This window comes from Aptenodytes patagonicus, chromosome 3, assembly GCF_965638725.1.
Source record: "Aptenodytes patagonicus chromosome 3, bAptPat1.pri.cur, whole genome shotgun sequence".
Classification (NCBI taxonomy): Eukaryota; Metazoa; Chordata; class Aves; order Sphenisciformes; family Spheniscidae; genus Aptenodytes; species Aptenodytes patagonicus.
Window position 1 is genome coordinate 7,447,225 of NC_134951.1, and position 21,592 is coordinate 7,468,816.

The 21,592-nt window shown below is 49.7% G+C and overlaps 1 protein-coding gene across 3 annotated transcripts in view; it reads right to left on the reverse strand.

The window, feature by feature from the left end:
• Positions 1-15,323: 15,323 nt before the first annotated feature.
• TNFRSF21 (TNF receptor superfamily member 21) overlaps positions 15,324-21,592 on the reverse strand; it is a 36,669-nt gene continuing 30,400 nt past the window's right edge. For 2 of the 3 annotated variants that reach the window (XM_076332666.1, XM_076332667.1), the window contains exons 5-7: positions 20,227-20,280; positions 17,643-17,862; positions 15,324-16,742 (exon numbers count right to left, since the gene is read on the reverse strand). In XM_076332666.1, the coding sequence (XP_076188781.1) occupies positions 16,513-16,742; positions 17,643-17,862; positions 20,227-20,280 (504 nt within the window). In that variant the 3' untranslated portion in view covers positions 15,324-16,512. The remainder of the gene's footprint in view (positions 16,743-17,642; positions 17,863-20,226; positions 20,281-21,592) is intronic. The other variant, XM_076332668.1, reaches the window with a different exon arrangement.

A 21,592-nucleotide genomic window follows, 5' to 3' on the forward strand; every position in this document is an offset into this window, starting at 1 on the left:
TCCACCAAAACATATTTACCTGTACTGTGGAGCACAGTATTAAATTATTAAGTAATATACTGCCTACAGGAGTTGGGAATGGTATTGCTCGCCTTAGGAGGTGCTGGGCTGAACAGGTATTGCAATAGTTAGGTTTAACTGATGTCCTGCTCCCTACTGCAGCAATACCCAGAACTGCTGGGGGTTTTGTGACAAGTGTCTCTTGTCCCAGCTTTGTCCCTCTGCTGCGCGGTGACAGGTCCTCCTCTTTTGCTAAAATGTAACTTGGTTCACTGACACTATATAATATCCCTGAAAAAAGGGGGAAATCTCTTTTCTCAGCCCTCACCCACAACCAGTGCCATGCCCAGGGGGCCATCCTGTCAAAACTGCCCCCAAACCCCCTAAAATGGGAATCAGGACAGAGCAACCTGCTTCCACCTCCAGGTTCCCGCCCCCACGTGCCTTCCCACAGTTCTTGCACTGGGAATCGCTGAGAGCAAACCCAACTAAGTAGCACACTTCCTCACACCAGATAGTTGCTTACACACCAAAAGAGGTCCCATGGAGGAGCTACCTGCCACCACCACCTGGCTACAATGGCTATGAGTTCCCCTGAAGTCTTGTGAATATTCGCACAAGGTTCCCCAGTAGCGCACAGTAGGAAATGGTCTTGCTTTTTTATTGAGATAGAGGGAGCTGCAGGTGAATTGGTTTTTTTTTTTCCTTTTGGTTAGTCTTGTAGAAGGCTTTTGCCCAAGTTCAGACCTATCCAAGCGTGGGAAGAGTCACTCTCGGAGGTAAATGGACATCTCCTCGAGTCCTGTATGAAGATCCAGGGTGCTGAACTCACAGCTGTGGGTTCAGGTGCTGAGGGACCAAGAAACATCAAAGCTTGTTGAGATGAGCCCTGCACAGGCTTGCTGGTGTTGGCACTGAGGAACCATGGTGGCTGGTGGTGACCCTGGACAGCTGATGAGCTATTAGCCCAGAGCAGCCTATGGATGAGTGAGTGACCTGTGCACCCTGTACCGGCAGCAGAGCAGGACCTCAACAAGCTCAGGAATGTGAAGTCAAATTAGTCCCACGGAGAAGCTAAAGGCCACCCTAACCCTCTTCTGTAGGACTGGACAGGTGGCACTGGGCAAACCTTTATCACTTCTCTGGGTCAAGGACCAAGAATGTGGCCAATCCCATCTAGTTATAGATATATATATGAGATATATATATAGAGAGAGATATATGATAATTTCCTTATCATTCCTCTCCTGTCTGGACTTTGTTTTCCCACAATCTCTGGTTTTCCCCTTGGAAAAGGCTTGTGCCTTTCCCTTCGGCAGCCCTGTGGGATGGAGCTGACCCCATGCAGAAGTGTTGAATGTTGCGGAGGTGGAGGTGGGCACCTCGTCGAGATTGGGCATGAAGCTGGACAGGGTAAGAGTGGGGCACTTGGTTGCTTCATGGTGTTGCGCATCTTCTCTTCCAACCATGAGTAGTGATGTAGACCTGTGACATATTGGTGGAATATGGGAATTTTTTGAGCTCTTGAGGTGTATAGATCACAGGTGGGCAACTCCTTCTGTAAGAAGCAGTGGGCGAATGCTTCTGAGGCTATGGAAATCTGATCGTCTTTGGTGCCCCTCACATCTGTTACGTGCTTTGTGTTCTGGAAACAAGATCCAGGTCCACAAAGATGTTTAAGAGCATCATTCCTATATAGGCTCCTAACCTATGTCAGCACCCATGGGTGTTTATGCCACTGGTAGGAGCTATCTTTCACACATCTGGCTTCAAGTTGTTGTTTTGGCAGACATTCAAGGACCTGGCCTGGCTGGAAGAGAGCAAACACAAAAATACAGGGTGTCCTGTGTGGGAGCATTGGTTGGGAGGGGACGTTCTGCGTCTCTGCCTCCAGCCTCACTGAATCACATCACCCACGCCTGGAAAACAGCCTTCATCGGGCATGTTCTTGGCATTGTGCCTCCATGCACAGCACTTTTTGTGTTCTCCCTGAGACTCATGAGGCTGAGCTGTGTGTTAGCTTGACAGAGGATGTACTAGAGGCTGGCAAGAAAAATCCAGAGGAACGGGAGGACCTCACAGGCTATCAGGGTCTCCAGGGAACTGGGACCGAGTCACGGCAGAAAGACATAGGGAAATAAAATCAGACAGATATGTAGATACTGCTAGACCAAGCCCAGTGCAAACCAAACCTGAGCTCAGGTTTTCCGTGTCACCCTTTTTCCCCCAGTATTTTGCATTAAGGAAAAAAACTACTGTTTTTCTCCCCTGGTTCTAATTGCAGGCAAATGAACAGAGATGTGTCTGATGAGGAGAAACTATGGGAATTTCAAAGGATATCCAAACATTTAATTTTGAAAATTTAGAAATGTCATGTGCATTTTAGCCTCCGTGTAGTCCTTTATAATGCACAACCTATGGCAAAGATGGGGGAAGAAAAAAAGGGGGAACAAAATGAACAAGATCAGCAGGTCTTATCTGGAATTGTCAAGGCAGGATGATTCAAAATTATCTGGACATTTTTCAGTGCTGTAGCAGCAGGAACGGGAAGGCCGAGGCTGAGCACAGCGCCTCTGGGTCTCACCACGGCTTTCGATGCCATGCAAGAGTTGTCCTTGCCCATGATCAGCTTTTCAGGAGAAGCACTTTGAAGCCCACCAGCTCTTTGCAGGTTTATTCTCATAGGGGCTGCATTTCCACAAATGTAAGATTTGAGCCCTTTTTCTTTTTTTTTCTCTTGCATTTGCTTTCCTAATGTTAGCCTCCAGAGGGCGAAAACCCTTCAAAAAGACGCTGGGAAGAACTCCAGCCAAGCTGGAAGTGATCTGCTTGCAAAACCGCAGCAGAAAGACCCGTGATAAGGAATTCCCCCCCAAATCATGCGTTTCCTGGCCCATTTCTGTGATGAAGTCTCCGGCCCCCAAGCCTGACCACTGCTCCAGACGTCAGGGCGATGGGCTGGGTGAGAGAAGGGGAACATGAACTCCTGACTCAGGGCTTCCTGGAAAGCTTTTGGGATGATGAAATCAGCTGGTGCCTTACGTCAGGTGGGAATTTTTTCACCGCCTTGCCCCAGGAGCTGGTTCACAAGCCAGAAATCCTGGACGACGCAGGAAAGTCCTAATGCTGCTGATGTAGACATTATGCTCCTTTTCAATACGTTATACAAGCAGTTTCCTAGCAGTGCTTTAGGAAAGAAGGGGATCTGCCACTTGCCAGCTTCAGAGGGGGCAGAAAGTCCGGCCAGATCAGAGCATCCTTGTGCTCTAACCCTAACCCAGAGCCCAAAGTGATGGAGAAATGGGTCCCAGGACAGCAAGTATTAAAGCAAGGGCTGGATGCTTTTGAGGACAACACATACATTGCCACATGTTGAAGAGTCCCAGTTCCTGGGAAGTGCCGAGTGTCTGCTCTGAAAAACAGGTCCTTTGCATATGTCTCCAAAGGAACTGGAAAAGTAAGAACTGGTGGGAAGATCATACTCATGGCCAGCTCATTACTGGCTCCCAGCTGAAAAAAAGTGTTTTAAGAGGGTACGGAGACAAGATGGAATGAGATAGGAGCAGTTTGGGGGTGAGGATATGGGATATGGGGCTGAGGAAGGTGACTGAAGGAGAAATGAAACTTCTGGGGGCCTCAGTATATGGAATATTTCAGTGTCTATAAAAATACATACCAGCTATGCTATTAGTATACTCACTCTATATAGTACAACTCAATTCTATAATATATTTATGGTGAGATGGGAGGCCTGAGGCTCGCCCCAGGCTCGCTGCCAGGCCGTGGGAGGATGCTGCCATCCGCTGGAAGGTCGCAGCACCTCTGCGTCCATCCTGGCACCATCACTGAAATAAGCTGAGTAATTAAATCATTTACTGCTATGTTTCTGTCAGATGTCATTACATGGTACCTGAGTTATTTTTCCGCTTGAGTGATTCCCTGGATTCTACTATGGCAATGCTAGATATCCCATCCCTGATGAAATCCCTGGAAATAGCCTCAAAGGGGACATTTGGTCAAGGCTGGCACTTTGTTCTGCAGCAATAGTGCTGTCGGGGTATGATCCTGGTGTGGATGTGGTCCTGCCTCGTCTGGCGTCACAGCTCACCACGGGCAGAAGGGGAGAAGTTTGGAGAAGGGACGCAGGGAAGATCAAATAGCTCCTGCAATGAGTAGGTGAGGGCTCCTTGTCTTTGAAAAGAGATGGCTGGAGGGGCAACATGATGAGGCTTACGAAATTGGGAGAGGACGGGCTGTTCACTGCTTCATCCAATGAAAAATAAAATTGCAATTAAATAAATAAATAAATAGATAAGTGCATCAGCTGAGGTTGCCAGGCTCAAAACAGACAAATCAGCCGGTGTTTGGTACAAAGTCTGGCAAGGAAGCTTTGGGTGGCAAAGGCTGGTCCTGCTCTCTCCGGAGGAGCCTAGGTGGTCACGGGAGAGAAACCCATGGAGGGTCACCAGCACGCAGAGACCCCAGCTGCTGCAGGCACTCCCCAAGCCACAAATGGTCAGAGACAGGAGGGTTTGCGGAGGAAATGTCATTACATGCTATTATTCCTTTCCCAGACATCGGCTTCTGCTGAGTGTCAGGGACAGGACAGTGGGTGACTGGGACATGCGGGTGACCCAGTACAGCAGTCCTGTCTTGTTCTTATAACCCCTTCGACTGATGTGGAGAAGCTGCAGCAGAGAGAGCCCCGGGCAGAGCCTTTGGAGGCTCACCTCGGTTGCACTATTTCGCACCTTGCTTTTATAGCACAGGCATGGGTGGTTTGTGCCAGCACAGATGCTGTCCTTATGCCAGTCCAGTTGAAGAAACACCTAGAAACAGATCCCCTGCATTCATCCGTCTGCATTATACCAGGCTAAGGAGTCTTTCCTCTGCCTCAGCTGCCTCTTGTATCCAATAAACCCTGAGTTGTTTTTTGCACAGTCCAGCATTAACAGCACAGATGGAGCTGTTTGCTCCATATTGGAATATGCATGGCTTTTAGTCGAGAGGAATAAATTATAACGGTACACAGAAGCTTTCTTCTATAGCTAGGACCGGCATAAATATATCTTACAAAAAAAGACCTCCTTCTCCCCATGTCTTCTTTCCCATCTGAAATAATCATCCTGGCTAAACGCTTGTGCAGAACTGGCTTGGACTCACAAAAGAGTTTTTAAAAGCTCCATCTTTCAATTTTTAATTTGCATGTATATGACATTGAAGGGGCTAAACACGAGCACCAGAAAGCTCGTGTGGTTTTTTCATTGCCACTTTTCAAAGTGTTACTGTGTTTTGAAGTGGTTTGTACTGAAGAAAAACGAGTGTCAAATACAGGGAGCAGCAACAAGCCTGTTGTCAGAGCAAACCCACCTTCACAGGATTTCCCAAACATTTTGCCTTTATTCTGCATTTTGTGTGAATGTTCAAGTCACTCGTTTTGTTTCCTTCTCCTTTTTTTTCTCAGAAAAAAATAAAGCAGACAAGGTTTGAAAGCAGAGACCATGCTGAGTGCTTCAGAGAGTTTTTCTAGCGACGCTTGTCAAGTCCTTCATCTGGAGCTGCTAGGCTTGACAGCCTGTGAACTCCCATTTCTTTAGCCAAAGTCCTGAAAACATGATATTCTGCTTAAAGTACCCTAACCCTTTAAACTACTCTAGCCCTTTATAGCTGTTTAAGCTGCTTAAGATTCAACTACAGTTCAGATCAATTCTGACGCTAAAGCATTGCAGAGCAGCCGAATGCTATAAACTCCTGGCTTTGAAATGATCTCAAAATTGAAAATGTTTCAACTGCTAGTATTTAAATATTCATTGCTCTAAATCTAAGAAATTTGCTTCTAAATAGGATTGAATTATGAGCCTCAAAGAGATTTGCAGCACAAAGCCCCATTTGCAGGGAGCCTGACTGAGTAGCAGTTTTAAAGTTATTAACTTCTGCAGTTCGGAAATTCCTCCTTAAGTGGCATCTTTAACAAATGCTTCACAAAATTGCCTTCACCGATCAAAAAATACAGACGCAATTAATTTGTCATTGACATCAACAAAATGAGCTGTATTTTATCTCCCTGGCTCCCACTACCCAAGCTGAGTGCAAAATCTGACATAAAATCGGTACGGCTCGATGTTTTTGTGCTCGTTTGCTCAGGTTCATTAAACCAGTTGTGATGGGGATGTGCAATCGCACACGCAGGCAGGAACAAACCCAAAACTGTTGCTGGGAATGAGATGGAGCCAGCCCAATCCCCGGCGCAAGGCGGGTTGTTTTTAAGTCACGAGCACCATGTGGGCCACCCTTTAAAATTGCTGACAGCCCGAGCAGTTACGTGCACCAATATGATGCTGTGCTGGTGGGTTTGTGCCAGTTTTTAGCCCGTCATCGTAAGGGTCAGAGGAGGTGACACCAGCCGGGGTGAGGAGCAGATGCCTCCAGTGCACAACAAGATGCAATGTGTTTGTGGCCAAGTTTTTTTCCTGCCGAAAGAACAGGACATGATTTTCCTGGCTGAAATAGGGCGAGACTTTGTTGGGTCACCTCTCCCACCTCCCGTGGAAACAAGTTAAATATCAAACTCTCCCGTCGAACCCATTAACCAGCTCCAACGCTGCTGAGAGCCGCTGGGGAGGAAGCAGTGGAAAAACGCGCAGGTGTGGGATGTGATGCGGCGATGTGCTGGGCATTGAGCTCATCCGAAATGCCCAGTGAAACCCTGTGGGGAGCCAGATCTGCAAGCTGGGGGACGGTGGGGAGCCTGCTCACTGCGGCAATGGGGATGGATGACCTCTGAACCACCACGTGTCCCAGGAGAGCTGCATGGGGCTTGATGGTACTTCCCCTTCGCCATCTCCCCAGCTGATAGCGGGTGCAGGTCCTTGGCATGGGACTTGAGCACCTACATCCCACAAGGAGATCCTGCAAGTCCCACTCAACCCTTTGATCAGAAATCAAGAATAGTTTGGGTTGGAAGGGACCTCTAAAGGCCATCTAGTCCAACCCCCCTGCCGTGGGCAGGGACATCTGCAACTAGAGCAGGTTGCTCAGAGCCCCGTCCAACCTGACCTGGAATGTTTCCAGGGATGGGGCATCCACCACCTCTCGGGGCAACCTGTGCCAGTGTTTCACCACCCTCAGCGGAAAAAATTTCTTCCTTAGATCTAGTCTAAATCAACACTCTTCTAGTTTAAAACCATTACCCCCTGCCCTATCGCAACAGGCCCTACTAAAAAGGGATGCTTAATCTCCTCAGACTCCAGCCTGGAATTGGTGCCCAGGCTGGCACTGGTTGTGGCAGTGTTGGGCATCACATATTGGGGCACAGGGACCATACCTGGCCTTTAATGAAGAATTTCAAGTGCTTTAGTGGTGCCCATCACGGAGGTTTCCCAGAGCTTGAGGATGGGGGTATCTATGGGGTGCTACGGTGAGGATTATGTTAAATAGGATTTTAATGTGGTAACATCAGCTTGCCAAAAGATCCAAAAACCAGCAAGCGCAGGAAAATCACTGCTTACTCTGGTCAAAGCATGCATTTCTTTTTCTTTTCAGAAAAATGCCTCCTCTGGAAGAAAATGGCTGTACATTTAGAGATGGGCAGTGGTAAGACACAGGCATTTCAGCACTGAAAGTTACACTTTGTGCTTTTTAACAGAGCCTCGGGGAACAACGAGAATGAATGACGCAGAGGACGGGTGCTCTCGCCACTTCCCTCCCTCCTGCTGGAGCTACCAGTGGGGAGCATCTGGTGCTCCTCCAAAAACCACATGCAATTTATTGCTCTGATATTAAAGGCTGGACTATGAGCCCAAACATCACCCTCAGAGCAGCGGGGTGCAAATCCGTGCTGCTCGCTGTGGGACTGCCACAGTGGCAGGGCAGCTCTCAGTGGGCATCGTGCTGTCACCTTCAGCCTGGAGGAGGTCTGGGGCCAGCTGAGCAGCACTCACGCCTCTTGCAGCCTTGTCTAAGAAATGCTAATTGTGCGGCACTTGCTTGAGCCTCGGCTCTATAATTAGCAGTGCTGCGTCAGCACACATTGATGCCGCAGTGTTAATTGTGCAGCTCATTTTCCAGGAGCTGCTGGGACTCCAGACAAACGAGGGGTTATTTCGGGTGACTTGTCCGTCATGCAGTTTCCTCAGGTCCATCTGTCCCCACTGAGCGCAGGTTTGCCGTGTAATGGCAGCGACTAACCAATTAGTCTGATTGGGAAACACTCATAGACTTTGAAACACGGTCCTGTGGGCTTCATATTGAGACCCCAGTGGGTGACACTTGAGAAGGGAGCTGGGACCTGGCCGGGGGACCCAGCCCCAGCCCCGGGGCAGCACCGAGCACCAGGGCAGCTTTAAAGGCATTAACCCCAAAGGAAGGGTTTGCTGCCCTCAGGGGAAGCATTTTCACCCCTTCAAAGACCGAAACCCCAAACTGGAGCATCAAGTCCCCCGTGACTTTTGTACATTGGGGCAAGCGTGCCGAAATCAGTGAAGCTGAATGCTATTTTGGGATGCAAGCCAGGTGCTATATCACTGCCTCTTCCACAGATACACGTGTATTCATTTAAAATCTGGCATGCCATCCTAATTTGGTTCCTCCAGAGGGATCTCAAATGGGCCAGAGCACCTGTGGCTCGGGATGTCAGGCTCAGACAGCAGCAAAGCGCTGTTGGCATTATTCACCCACGGGGATGATGGATGGGCGTGCATCACCTTGGAGATGGATGCAGGAAAACAGCCCCCCCCCCCCGCCCTTCCCACCCCACATCCTTCCACGCTGAGGTTCTCCAGGGATGCAGCTGTAGGACACAGAGAAGGGGAAAGCAGAGCAAAACAAAGGGAGTGGGAAAGGATGGTAAAGAAGAGGGGGACATTCAGTATGAAGTGCAGAAAGCCCAGGTTACTTTTATTTTTCCCATCAAAGCAGCTATTTTTTCCCCCCAGCGTGGAATTGCTCGGGTATCCAGGGGGCATACTGAGCTTCTTCCATAGCACATGCCCAAGCTCGTGAGTTTGAAGATTACATCTGCCAGTGACCTGCCAGGATTTGGTCCCTGCTGAAACAGCTTTTATGTCCCTGCCAGATCCAGAAAACCTTGTAGGTTTGTCTTTTGGCACTTCATCCCACACGCTCATGGCACAACCGAGTAGCTGCAGTTACCAAGCGAGTGTCACCCCCAATTTATGTCACTGTAGGAGGCAGAAGAGCCAGGACTATTATGTGTTTATTATATTAGTGGCTCTATTCCTAGGCTAGCAGCAAGACCAAAGCGGGTTTTGCAAAAGCCTGTGTGCTTTATCCCAGGCAACAAATCCTGACTCAGCCTGTTACATAAATTATTTATTGCAATCACAGAAAGTTAGAGGAGAGAAAGGCTGAAGTAGTCCAGACAGGGTGGTTGATGCGAGTGAAAGCATAAGCAAACGCAGGGCTGTGATGAAGGCTCCTGATCTCAGAAGGGCAAAGCTTGTGAACTGAGCATCGCTAGAGCCTGGCTGCAAATGCCACCAGTGTGAGGACCATCCTTGGCCCAATTTTGGCCCAGGAGAGCTCACACCCTCCCAAAGGTCTCTTGTGTACTGCTCCTGCGGGAGGACAGGGCCATTGCCTGGCCCCTGGGGGAATTTGGACAGAGACACCCCATGTGAGAGGATGAGATTTAATGTTTCAGATGGGGGGGGGCACACCGTACCAGCTGGCCCTGGCGCTGTTGAGTTTACTCGCCATCTCAAGGATACTAGGAATAAACAAGTCTGCAAAGAATTAAAGTAACCAGGGTTTCCCAGCAGCGAGGGGCCTCCATTGGATGTCCACAACGGGAGGGGAGAGGGGAGAAATTCAATTTTGAAGCTGTCCCTGAATTGAAAAGGGGGCTGGCCTAGGTGATTTTAAAAGGCCCCTCCCAGCTTAAGTTAATTTTATGGTTCTAAATTATCCAATGATCATAAAATACAAGTAAACCTTTGGAACATTTTGAGATCCTACAGAGGGATTCTCCTGGCTATTTGCACTAGTTCACCATACCTTGACCTCAGAGATGGAGCAGATTTATGGATTGACACCAGCTTCACCGCCACTTCTTATTCCTCCTGCGGCTCCATGGACTAGTCCAGGTTGCCCCAGGGGATCCACACAGTTTGTCCTGGCACCATGGAGGTGCACCACACCATGGAGGTGAAGTGGTGCACCCAGGAACAGGAGGTCCTTCAGCTGGTTTTGCCATCCAAGTCACTGTGCTGCGAAACTACTGCTTCAGAAGATACCTCCCATAAATGCCTCTCTCAGACATAGCTGCTCATCTCTTCCTAAATCCCGTTACTGCTTAATTGGAGTTTGCTTTTATTTTGCAGGGCACACATCTCACACGCCTGTGCTCTGCCCAAGGTGTACAGCCCTTTTGCTGCCCAGAGGATCTGGACAGTGTTGGGGAAATCTCAGTCCTAGGTTTGGGTCGCACCTTTTGCACTATTAGGAGCCCAGCAAAATATGTTCCTGATACTTAGCAGAGCGCTCTGGATAAAAATCCATCATGTGGTGAAGCCCTTTGAAAGAAACACAAGATCACTGCTTAAGTCCAAGCTGGCAGGTAGGTAGGAAACCAGTCAGCTGTCTTTGACGAAGGTGCAAATGCTTTCCGCTGCCTCATGGTAATATTCAAGAGTCAAACAATTTTAAATAATTAAAAAAAAAAAAAGCTTCATTACTTCACGCTGTAACTTACAGGACCATAGATATCTGGGATTGGAAAGGACCTCAGGGGTCTCCAGCCCAACCTCCTGCTCAAGCAGGGCCAGCTCTGGGGTCAGACCAGGTTGCTCAGGGCTTTATCTGGTCACAACTTCTCCATTTGACCTGCTCCACTGTCCTCAGGGTGGAAAAGTTTCTCCTTATACCCACCTGGGACCTCTCTTGTTTCAACTTAGGGCCTCCATACAGTTTAATAAAGATCCCAAACTGCTGATGGACAACCTCAACCCCCTCCAAACCTGCTACTGAAGAGGAAGGGAAGAAAACTCTCTCTAAACTGCAGAGGGATGGATTTGATGGGTGGACTGTCCGGTGGGTGAGGAATTGGTCAGATGGTCACATCCAGAGGGTAGTGGTCAACGGCTCAATGTCCAGATGGAGATTGGTGACAAGTGGTGTCCCGCAGGGGTCCGTATTGGGACAGGTACTGTTTAATGTCTTCATTAATGACATAGACAGTGGGATCGAGGGCACCCTCAGCAAGTTTGCAGGTGACACCAAGCTGAGTGGTGCGGTCGACACACCAGAGGGACAGGATGCCATCCAGAGGGACCTGGACAAGCTGGAGAAGTGGGCCCATGTGAACCTCATGAGGTTCAACAAGGCCAAGTGCAAGGTCCTGCACCTGGGTCAGGGCAACCCCCAGGATCAATACAGGCTGGGGGATGAAGGGATTGAGAGCAGCCCTGCCGAGAAGGACTTGGGGGTCCTGGTGGACGAAAAGCTGGACATGAGCCGGCAATGTGCGCTCGCAGCCCAGAAGGCCAACCGTACCCTGGGCTGCATCCAAAGCAGCGTGGCCAGCAGGTCGAGGGAGGGGATTCTGCCCCTCTCCTCTGCTCTGCTGAGACCCCACCTGCAGTACTGCGTCCAGCTCTGGAGCCCTCAGCAGAAGAAAGACACGGACCTGTTGGAGCGGGTCCAGAGGAGGGCCACGAAAATGATCAGGGGGATGGAACACCTCTCCTGTGAAGAAAGGCTGAGAGAGTTGGGGTTGTTCAGCCTGGAGAAGAGAAGGCTTTGGGGAGACCTTATTGCAGCCCATCAGTATTTAAAGGGGGCTTATAAAACAGATGGGGGCAACCTTTTTAGCAGGGCCTGTTGCGACAGGACAAGGGGGAATGGCTTTAAACTAAAGGGGGTAGATTTAGACTACATAGAAGGAAGAAATTTTTTACGCTGAGGGTGGTGAAACACTGGCACAGGTTGCCCCGAGAGGGGGTGGATGCCCCATCCCTGGAAACCTTCAAGGTCAGGTTGGACGGGGCTCTGAGCAACCTGATCTGGTTGCAGATGTCCCTGCCCACGGCAGGGGGGTTGGACTAGATGACCTTTAAAGGTCCCTTCCAACCCAAACTATTCTATGATTCTATGATAAAACAAGACACCATGCAGCAAAACAGAAGTCTTTCATCTTGGACAGAAGGTGTTGTGAGGTTAGGGATGAGGTGAGCCGAAGAATGACGACGTTTCCAAACAATAAATAGGGCATTTTCCCCTCCTGGCGCTGAAGCTGGATCCATGGACCTGCAAGGGTAAAAGATTGCCAGAGGAAAACAAGAGGATGCCTGGCCTGGACATTATTAAGTCACCCCCCCTTGGGCTAAGGAGGGCCTAAATGTACATCTCCCCAGTCCTCCCCTGTGGTCTAACCATCCACTTTTTTTACAAAAATTTGGGCAGGAGCCCTGCCTGGCTCAGCTCCCCACCAACACCTGCTGCTGCTGACCAAGGAGCTCCTGCCTGTGCAGGGCAGCTTATTCCCAATGTTCGGACTAAAAAGGGTCAATCCTAGGGCTCTTCTCCAGCTCCACACCTTTCCCAGCCATCCCCAGGGTGAGGTCCCTAGGTTAGGGACTCACACGCATCCGGGGAAGATAAAACCCAAAGGGAAAGTGCCATAATTGTGCATTTGTGTCTGTAGATCACCCACTGTGAGTTTATGTGGGGGTTAACAAGGTTTCAGTCATGCCCTAAGCAAGAGAGTTCCTTCTTTAGCATCAGGAAAATAAGAAGAAAAAACCAAAGAAGGAATAAAGAAAAATTAGAAAGAAATTTAAAAAAATTAAAAAGAAAAAATAAAACTCACAGGGTTGCAGTATTTTATAAACTTATAAATCTTTTTCCTCCCAAAAAATATCAGAGGAAAGACTAGCTTCTGATTTTGAATTAGATCACTATTACGGGTTAATCATGGAGCCAAAGCAAATCTGAGAAGCAGAGAGAGGAACATCGCTTAAGTGACTTCAGAGCCAGACACTCCAAGAGCATTTTAGGCACCTAAAGAACAGAGATGAGAACTTGCCCGGCTGTAACAGCACCTAAATCCGCAGAAAGGTTGGTGTAAGTTTAGGAAACCCCACAAAGTCCCTGCCTGAGCTGCTGGCCAGCATCTTCATCAACAGCAATTTTCATGCATATATTTATCAAGGTCTTTATATTCACAGCTTTACCTTGCTAAATCTATTTAGCCAACGACTTCACCCATTTGAGTTGCACACAACCAGTGTTGCGGTGTGCAAGGTTTGCGCATTGCCCTCGATGCCTCAAATAAGCCACGTACGAGGGCAAGGACAGTCGTCCCCCCCCCATGGAGCTATGCACCCAGGTCATGAACCCATCGATCCTACCCGCCTGGTTTATTTTGTTAAGGTGTAAGAGAGCTGGCTCAGAAGAAGGATGGGGATGCTGGGCTTGCGGCTCCACACACCTCCCACGCTGCCAGGAAATACCCTGCCTGTACGTGTGGCTCAGCTGCTCTCAGGCATTTCCCCTGCACACCCCCAGACACATAAGATATTCATATGTACATATAAAAATATAAAATATATATTATATTCAAATAATACATTTTAGACAATATTTCTATATAAATAGTAATGAATACAAAATATTTTACAGTTCTATAATTATATAATTCTATATGTAATATAATTATATAAAATAAATATTATGCTCACGCATACATATGCATAAAGCAAAGGGCTGCTTAGAGGTCACAGCTCGGAAATAGGAAGGGATGGAACCAGGGACAAGACCAACATCCAGGTGCAAGCAAAGGAGGGAGTGATGCTGGAAGTTATGCACAGCACAGAGGGAGCCAAGGATTGCCCAAATCTTGGCCTGTCCCGTGACCTGCCACCAAGATGAGTTAAACGCATCCCAACACCCTGGGGACCCACCTGTGCCCACTTTTACAGCTTCCTCGTGCTTCCTCGGCATCTCCTAGCCAGGGCACCTCCACAACATGCCTCCTTCGTGGCCTTTCTTCAGCTGGCTGCTAAATCCTCTTCCCAGGACCATTGGTGGTTTTTTCTTGCTTTACCTTCAAAGCCCATCAGAAAATGCAAGTGGCTGCCAGAATGGGAAGCGGAGCTGCGGGATGGGGCCGGCGGTGCCCTGGGGGGTGGCACGATGGCTCTGGTGCTTACGACCCATGAGTTTACCTGGGAGAACCTGGACCATCAGAAAAGGACAAATCCCCAATTTCCCAGCTGAACTCACTCCGAGAGCCTGCTAAGGATAATTTAAACCCGGCAGTTCGTGCTTGCCTTAAGCTATTGATTGAGCCCATGATAGCACGCCTTCCCTCCCTTGCCAGTTCTTGCCCAGGCAGATTGACAGCAACCACCACCGCTCCCAACACGAAGATAAAAAAAACCTACTTGCCAACAGGGTGGTACTGGGCTCCACCTCAAAATACTGCTTTTAGCAACCTGGTCTACACCAGGCACATGAGCCACGCTCACTATTTCTTTGTGATGCTTTGAAGACGTGTTGCAGCCACCGAGAGCTCAATGCTTCATGACCAGCCAGGGAAAACCCCACCCCAGAGCTCCCAACAAAGGCTCTTGCTATTTCACACCGTATTTCATCTGTCCATGTGTTGAAAAGTTTTAATCCTGTACCTATGTATAGCCCTGTTAACAGCAAATTTCAATGCCAGCCAGAAGGAAAACACAGCACCCTAGTTAGCAGAAAACACCCCGGAGTTAAGTAATACAAAATGACAGTACTATAAACCAGAAGCATTTGTCCCATTTAAGGCTTCCATTTGTAGACAGAATAACAAGGGATGAATTATTTGGAAGCAGAGATTTTTAAGGACATCGGTAACTTAACAGGGCAAGAGAAACGCTGTGACTGCAAGACCTTCACTCAGGAGTGACTCAGCACAGCAGCTGCATCCTGGAAAATTAATACTTCAGCCCCCCCAAAATGCCTGCAAAGCCTTTGAGAGCTTGCAAAAGCCAACCCTGGAAGCCCCAGTCAGCCATCTGATCTCCTCACCACTACGGGGATTAACACGTCCCCCCACCCCGACTCAGTGTGGGGACCTGCCCCGTGGGGAAGCATCCCCCCCCGCCAGCTGCAGAGCTCCAGCAGCGACTGTGGGAACTCAGGGCAGTGCTGTTAGCAGAAAGCAATCACATTTTGGCCTCGAAGCTAAACGAGACAACTCCCTCACCACCCCCAAACCCCCAAATCTCCCTCTTCATCCCCCACAGGCACCCTGAGCAGCCCGTGCTCCAACCCAGGTGTCCCCGAGCAGAGACAGGTGTTAAGGAGGTTAACGTAGAATCATGTCAAGTAACAAACACCTAGTATTTATTAATAAATTAGTACACTGGAAGGCAATTTTTCAATTCATTCCCCTCTTTCCCCACTCCCACCCCTTCCCACGGGGTGGCACATGCCACCCTCATATCATGATTTCTTCAAATTGAGTGTAGTACAGACTGTTCGTTATGGGAGCGTAATAGTTGCAAATATAATCAGACAGACTTCTTACGATGCAGCTTTTTTCCCCCACCCCCCAACCTCTTTTAATAAAAAGTGAAGTGTGATTTGAAGAGACTATTAAGACCGGGTAAGGTCTTTGGAGACTCTATCGGCCACGTCTGTATAAAAAACAAGAGACACGAGTGTAAAAGCATAGCTTGGTTTAAGTCTTACACCACGAGGAGAGCAGGACCACCAGCGGCCGCCTTCGCCTCCCCACGTCCAGCACCGGCTCCCTTCGCGGCCCCACCGATCCCGCAAGCGGCAAGGGCAAGATAACTCCTTACATTCAACTGAAGGCAAAGGACCTTTTCATCTCCTCGAAGGTTGGTGGGGCTGACCCTTTTCTTTGCGTTTAAAGCGCTTCTGCTTTAGCTTATAGGAGCGCGATGCATTGTCCGGGTGAAAACCATACAATAAATAACCGTGCTAGTAAAATCTCAGCAATGGATATGAGCTATACAATAGTACATTAAAAAAAAAAGTCAGCTTGGGTGGGAAGCTTAGCTGCGTTAAGAGACGGTAACCAGCAACGATTGGGGTTTTTTTGCGTTTTTGCCATTTACCGCTCCGAGGCGAAGGGAGGTGGTGGGAGACGGTCACTCCGAGCGACAGCTTTGACAGAAGAAGTGGGTTACAGAGCAATCCCCAATTCGATGTGTTAAATTACACCAGATTCGTGGTCTTTTAGTTCGTTAACTGCATTTTTTTTTTTTTTTTTTAAAGTGCATCGACTGATCTGATTGGAATGAGAACAAGGAGAAGAGATGCTCGGGAAGCGGGCAGAGGGTGCAAAGACTTGGACTGAGCGATAGAGTTAAGGTGGAGGGGTGCAACGCTGGCAAACTGCCCCCCCTCCAGAAACGAAGGACACCTCAACGAAAATACTGGCCATCTATTCTACAACAAAACCCGCCTGTGTATTGTCGGTCATCTTAACGAGTGCCAAGCTAGCTCTAGCAGATATTCAGAGAGTGCGTGGTGACCCAGTGCCTACAGTAAGTCGGGAAGGTGGCTATAGACAGAGTCCAGGAGGGTCTGGCTGGCTTCCTGGCTCTTGACTCCAGCGATCTCAAATAGCCTGTCCAGCTTGTCTTCAGCCTGCGGGATCTCCTCTATCACGTGGAGCTCCTCAGGGTTGAGGATGTGCAGCATGTCGTCGAAGATGGGCTGCAGGTCGCAAGGGTCCAAGCGCACCTGGCGCAGGACGGTGTCCTTCTTTTCTGTAGGAGGAAAGGAGAGGGTGGTCAAGAAACCCCTCAAGAAACCTCTGCTAACCAGGGCTTGTTCTGCTTGGAGACCTCAGTCCATCCCCTGGTGCCGCCTCTGGAGAGGGACACGTCACAAGGAGAACCGAGGGAAAAGGTGGAGGGCGATGAGTGATGTGGAGGGGAGAAGATGGAGAAGCCAGTGCTGCTGAGGTACCTAATCCAGGATCCCACTAGAGCAAACACAGCATTTATAAATGCTGAATGGCCAATACGGAAAAGTGAAGGCAGGAGGGGAGCCAAAAAAGCTGAATTCTGCTCTTTTGAGCTGTTTTCGTTGGGTCAGCTTCATTTCCACACCCAGGTATAAATTCAGTAGATTGACTGAGCTCAGTGTTTCACCTTCATCAGAAGTGAAAGAAGATTAAATGCAGCAAGTTAAATGCAGTAAGTTAAACACCCTCAAAAAAGTGGGGGGTGACTAATGGTGATTTACATCTCAAGTCACATGCTGCAGCAAGCAGGACCAAGGGTGGAAAAAGAAAAATTCAATCTTGAAATGACATTTTTCTGGTTTCATCTCACAGCAATAACACACAGGCCAACACAACAGCCAAAAGTCAGGAGAAACCCCCCCAAACATCCAGGGGTGCTACAACTTCTCTGGCAGCACTTCAAAGAGTTAAAAGCCTTTAAAGGTGTTTTGCCCTCTCAAATCTGTATCGTCTTTGCTAACAGGATATTCTGGTCTGAAATGAGGATGTGATAAATGTATCCTGGAGAGCCAGTTTTCCCAGTTATTTACTTTAATGATACCATGTTGGGCAGCTCTGCCACGTGTGCTGACCGCAGGGGACATAGCGTAGTATCCCCTTTGGTCCTCCTGCTCCCCCCCCCCCGGGCTGATTTTGGTACCTTTGGTAATAAAAGAGCCTGTCCGGCTGAGCGCGGAGGAGCCACTGGAGGTCGAGTCGCACCGCAGGAGGGGCTCCGCTTCGTCGACAAAGAAGCATTTCTTCTCTGAAGGAGAGGGCTCCACAGTGAGCACGGCCGCCTCGGGGGGCTTGGGGCTGGGGCTGGGCGCGGGGCTGAGCGGGCTGGGGCTCACCGGCAGCGCCAGTCTGTCAGCTTCCAGCTTGGGGGGGAGGAAAGAGAGGGAAAGTTAACTTGGAGGGGATGCTACACAAGGGGCTCGTGCTCAAAACCATCCTGATGGGGTTTTGCAGCGGTTTTCAACATGCCCCAGCCCATCTTTGGTGAGCGGTCCCTGCATTCGGGTGGCCGCCTCCTCCCAGGGGACCTGCTGACCCAGAACGGGCACCGGAGGTGACCCGGGGTGGCCATCAGGCTAGCATTTGGCACGCCAGTGCTCAACAGCCAGGAGGGGTAATGCAACCCCCACTCTTGGTAGGAGCAACCGCAGCACGTGGATGGTGCATGCAACCACAGCAGAGCATTTTAACTTCATTTTCCTTCTCACTTTCACGTTATTAAAGCCTGAAGTATCACTCTTGGGGGCTAAGGGTGATAATACCCAAGCAGGTAAGCCCCCCCAAAAACCTGCTCCACAGCTATCATTTCCTAAAAGCAAGGCATAGCCCGGCTCCATGCCTCCAACCGGTGCTGAGGCTGCAGGGCGAGAGCTGCAAGACCCATCAGAGGTCTCCACTGCAGCATGCTCCTGTTACCAGCTACACTGGTAATATTTCAAGTTAATAATTTGTTTGCCCCATCTTGACCCTGCTCCCGTGAGCACCCCATTAATGCGTGATGGAGAAATCCATCCCACCTGACCCTGAGTCCAGGGCCAGGAAGGACAAGCAGGGGCTGGCGCTGACCCCACAGCACCACCCCAGTGCCTTTGTTTTTTGCTACCCTGATGTGGGCCAAGGGCAAGCGTTTGGCTCCGCGGTCCCGAAGACACAGGGAGCAGCAAGCACTGCTGGGACACGCTGTGCTGTGGCACCATTTGGGTGCCGGTGTGAGCCCACTTCCTAACTTGACCGTGCTCTGCATCTTCCTTCTTGCATCTCCTTCCTACCTGCACAGCAGCAGCCAATGTTATCTACCCTCCTCCGTCTCTCAGCATCCCCTTGGGGTGCAAACCTCCAGCAGAGCATTTCTGGTTCCCATTCCCCACAGGGATGAGAGGCTTGGGGCTATGTCCCCACATCCCTGGCCGGCAGCTCGGGCACCTCTGCAGGTCACCAGGTCCCCCCAAGCAGATTGCTTTAAGGACCACTTAATATTTAACTTCTTCCCAAACCCTGCATCCCTGCTCGACCTGCCACAGAGCAGAACTGCAAGTCCTGTCCACATCCAACCCACTCTCCCAACAGCATTTCACAACCCTGTTTTCTCCTCTCGCAGCGGGAAGACCAGGCTATTCCTGCTAACACGCTTTTGCCTACTACCCAGGGATTAAAATGCAAAATTCGGATTAAAGGCTGTGGGACAGGGAGCTGCTGAGCCACCTCCGCGCCGGCATGGATGTGCCTGCGCATTCCTCATCCGTGTCGAGGAATTCGCCACCCACAAATCACATGTCTGCTGAGACGCCCATTAGTTCACATTAAATTAACATTGAAGCCTGTTCCTGGTAGAATAAAAGGGGTTTCCCCCCCCCTGTTGAAAATAAACAGGAGAGGATTTGTTCTAGCTCGGCATGTTACACAATAGGCATGTTAAAAATAAAAGTCAGCTTTAATTTTTAATTAAAAGAATCTGCCTTCTCCTCTGAAACTCCCTTTCCAATACAGCTCATCGACGAGAATCAGCCTATTGCCATTAACGGGGGAAAAGCAAGGGAAGGACCAGAACAGCGGCTGGCCGCTTTCCAAATTGCAACACGCTCCGATTTCCCTTAAAAAAACCCACCACAACAACAAACAAACAGGCTTTAGGGCTTAGTTTTTCCCCGTGCAACTCATCTATTTAATCCCCAGCCGCAAACCCAACTCCCGATTTCCAAAAAGAGGCCCGACGGCTGAGGAGCAATTACAGGGAGGGCAGGGAACAGACGGCTGCCCTGGCTCTGCCTTCCCAGCAGAGGGGTAAAACCCCTCCCAGAAGTGTGCAAGTCATTTGGAGTTTAATTAAACAGCTGCTAAAGCATGCTAGGAAAAAAAAAATCACCCGAGGTTATTTGACTGTAGGCGTCCCGGGAGCCCAAAGCTTTCCAAATACCTGAATGGTTGCGAGCTTGAGGCAAAGCAAACAGGATGCTCGGATGCGTGTTAATATTTAAACAGCGGGAAGAAAGCGAGTGGGAATGAGGGTTTTGAAAGGCCGGGGAAAGCAAAAGGTTGCTGCGAGGTGAAGCCTGTGGAATAGGTGTAAAAATACACTATTCATAGCCCGTGACTCATTTGCTTGAAACCACCTTGGCCATCCCTATTTTTAAGAACGGCGGTGCTCGAGCGAAACCGAGCTCTGGCTGGAAAAAACAAAAATCCCCTCTGAAGTTCTTTTGCCTTTCCAGAGCCACCACATTTCTCACCTTTCCGTCGTCGTTACAGGGGTCCTGCGCTTGCCACTGAGGCTGCATTTGCACCTGCACGGACAAGACACATGGGAGACTGTTAGATGCACGGTCCAGCGTGAAAACCAAAGGCGCTGCGGCGGCTTTGACGCATCAGCAGCCTCCCGCGACCGAGCACGGGTCAGTCATACTGGGGCGCTCCGCCAATTTTTTTTTTTTTTTTTTTTTTTTTTTATTTTGAGCACTGCAGCAAGAGGTTTGCAATGCCAAAAAAAAAAAAAAAAAAAAAAAATCCTAAAAGCCCCTGGGTACTCGCAGCCCTTTAGGATGCGGCTCAAGCACCGACATCCTCTTGGATCTGGGAGGATGCTCTTAGCAGCTCAGGATGCCCCAAGGTCGTTCCTTCAAGGGAGAAAGAGGGACAGAAGACGACAGAGGCTTGGCTTTGTTTTCTCTTCACAGCTGCTCTCAACAACTCTGTTTGAACTGGTTGGTCCCATTTTCTGCCTTTGTTTTACTGTACCGCAATAAAAGCTCAACTCGAACAAACAGAAACTGCAGCTGCTGTGCTAGTGTTAGGAAGGAGCAGCCACAGGCATTTAAAAAAAAAAACAACCCCCTCCCTTGGGCAATACTTTCCTGTAATTCCTCCTGCAGCAACCAGGTGGTAATAAAAGCCAGTGGCAGGTTTGCTGCTGCATCAGCCCGGCTTTGGGCAGCCATGCTTGGGTTGGGTTTTCTTGCCCCAACACAAACACGACTCAAACTACTGCTGGTTTTTAAAAAAAAAAAGAGAAAATTCAGCAGGGAGGTGGGGTCAGAGCAACCTCTGCAGAGGGTGGCTGCACACCCTCTTGGGATTGAGGATAAATTTAGCACCGAGGCCATGGTTTCCCGGATTCCCTGCAGAAACATGACACCTGGCTGACACCAGCCCTATTCCCAGGTCTGTTACGGCTCCGTAGGGGATGCGGGAGGAGAAACCCCAGCACATGAGGCAGGGTGGGCCGGGCGGCAGCCCCACACGGGCGATGCTGCAGATGCAGGGTGGTGTCAGGGGGGGGATGCTCTTGCTATGGTCCCCGCAGGCGCAGGGAGGATCTGCCCAGATGAGCAGCTTCATGGTGCACATGGTGTTTGGGGGTCCACCTTCAAGGCAGACCGGACCTTGGAAAGGAAAACACTGCTGGCCAGGCCACGAGGTCTTGCCAAGGTGGCAGAGAGACACAGTGATGGTGTGCACGTGCTGCAGAGCAAGAGGCAACCCCTTCGCCAGGATGGGAAGGGCACGAGGGTGCTCAGCACCCTGGGTTGGGGTGGGAAAGGCCAAATGTCTTCTCTGTGTCCTTCACCTCACTGGCCAGGTTTCAGAAGAGCGTTCGGC